The sequence below is a fragment of the Corapipo altera genome, unplaced genomic scaffold, assembly GCF_003945725.1.
Source record: "Corapipo altera isolate COAL_440 unplaced genomic scaffold, ASM394572v1 101, whole genome shotgun sequence".
Lineage (NCBI taxonomy): Eukaryota > Metazoa > Chordata > Aves > Passeriformes > Pipridae > Corapipo > Corapipo altera.
The window spans coordinates 720,171-720,455 of NW_020884984.1; the positions used below are offsets into that span (position 1 = coordinate 720,171).

Genomic DNA, 285 nt, shown 5'->3' on the forward strand with positions numbered 1-285 from the left:
CCTCACTCCCATATCCCCTCAGTCCCTTATCCCTCAATCCCTCACTCACCATGGTCTCTCAGGCCCCGGTCCCTCCGTGCGCTGGAAGCGTCGCCGTGCCCCGGATGTGCTCCCCCGCAGCCCCGCCCCACCCCACTGCGCCTGCGCGGCCCTCCCGCCGTGCTTGGGGGCAGCAGCGCGCGCCTCTCGCCGCGCATGCGCAGGGCTTGGCGCGGGCAGCGCGCGCTCCCGGCGGGAACGGGCTGAGGGGACAGGGTACGGGGATTGGAACCGACCCTAAACATC

The 285-nt window shown here is 71.9% G+C and overlaps 1 protein-coding gene across 1 annotated transcript in view; it reads right to left on the minus strand.

The window, feature by feature from the left end:
* The window catches only part of ISY1 (ISY1 splicing factor homolog), a 10,480-nt gene extending 10,348 nt beyond the window's left edge, over positions 1-132 (minus strand). Inside the window, exon 1 of the mRNA XM_027666039.1 lies at positions 50-132. Coding sequence (XP_027521840.1) covers positions 50-52 — 3 coding nt within the window. The 5' untranslated portion in view covers positions 53-132. The remainder of the gene's footprint in view (positions 1-49) is intronic.
* Positions 133-285: the final 153 nt, after the last annotated feature.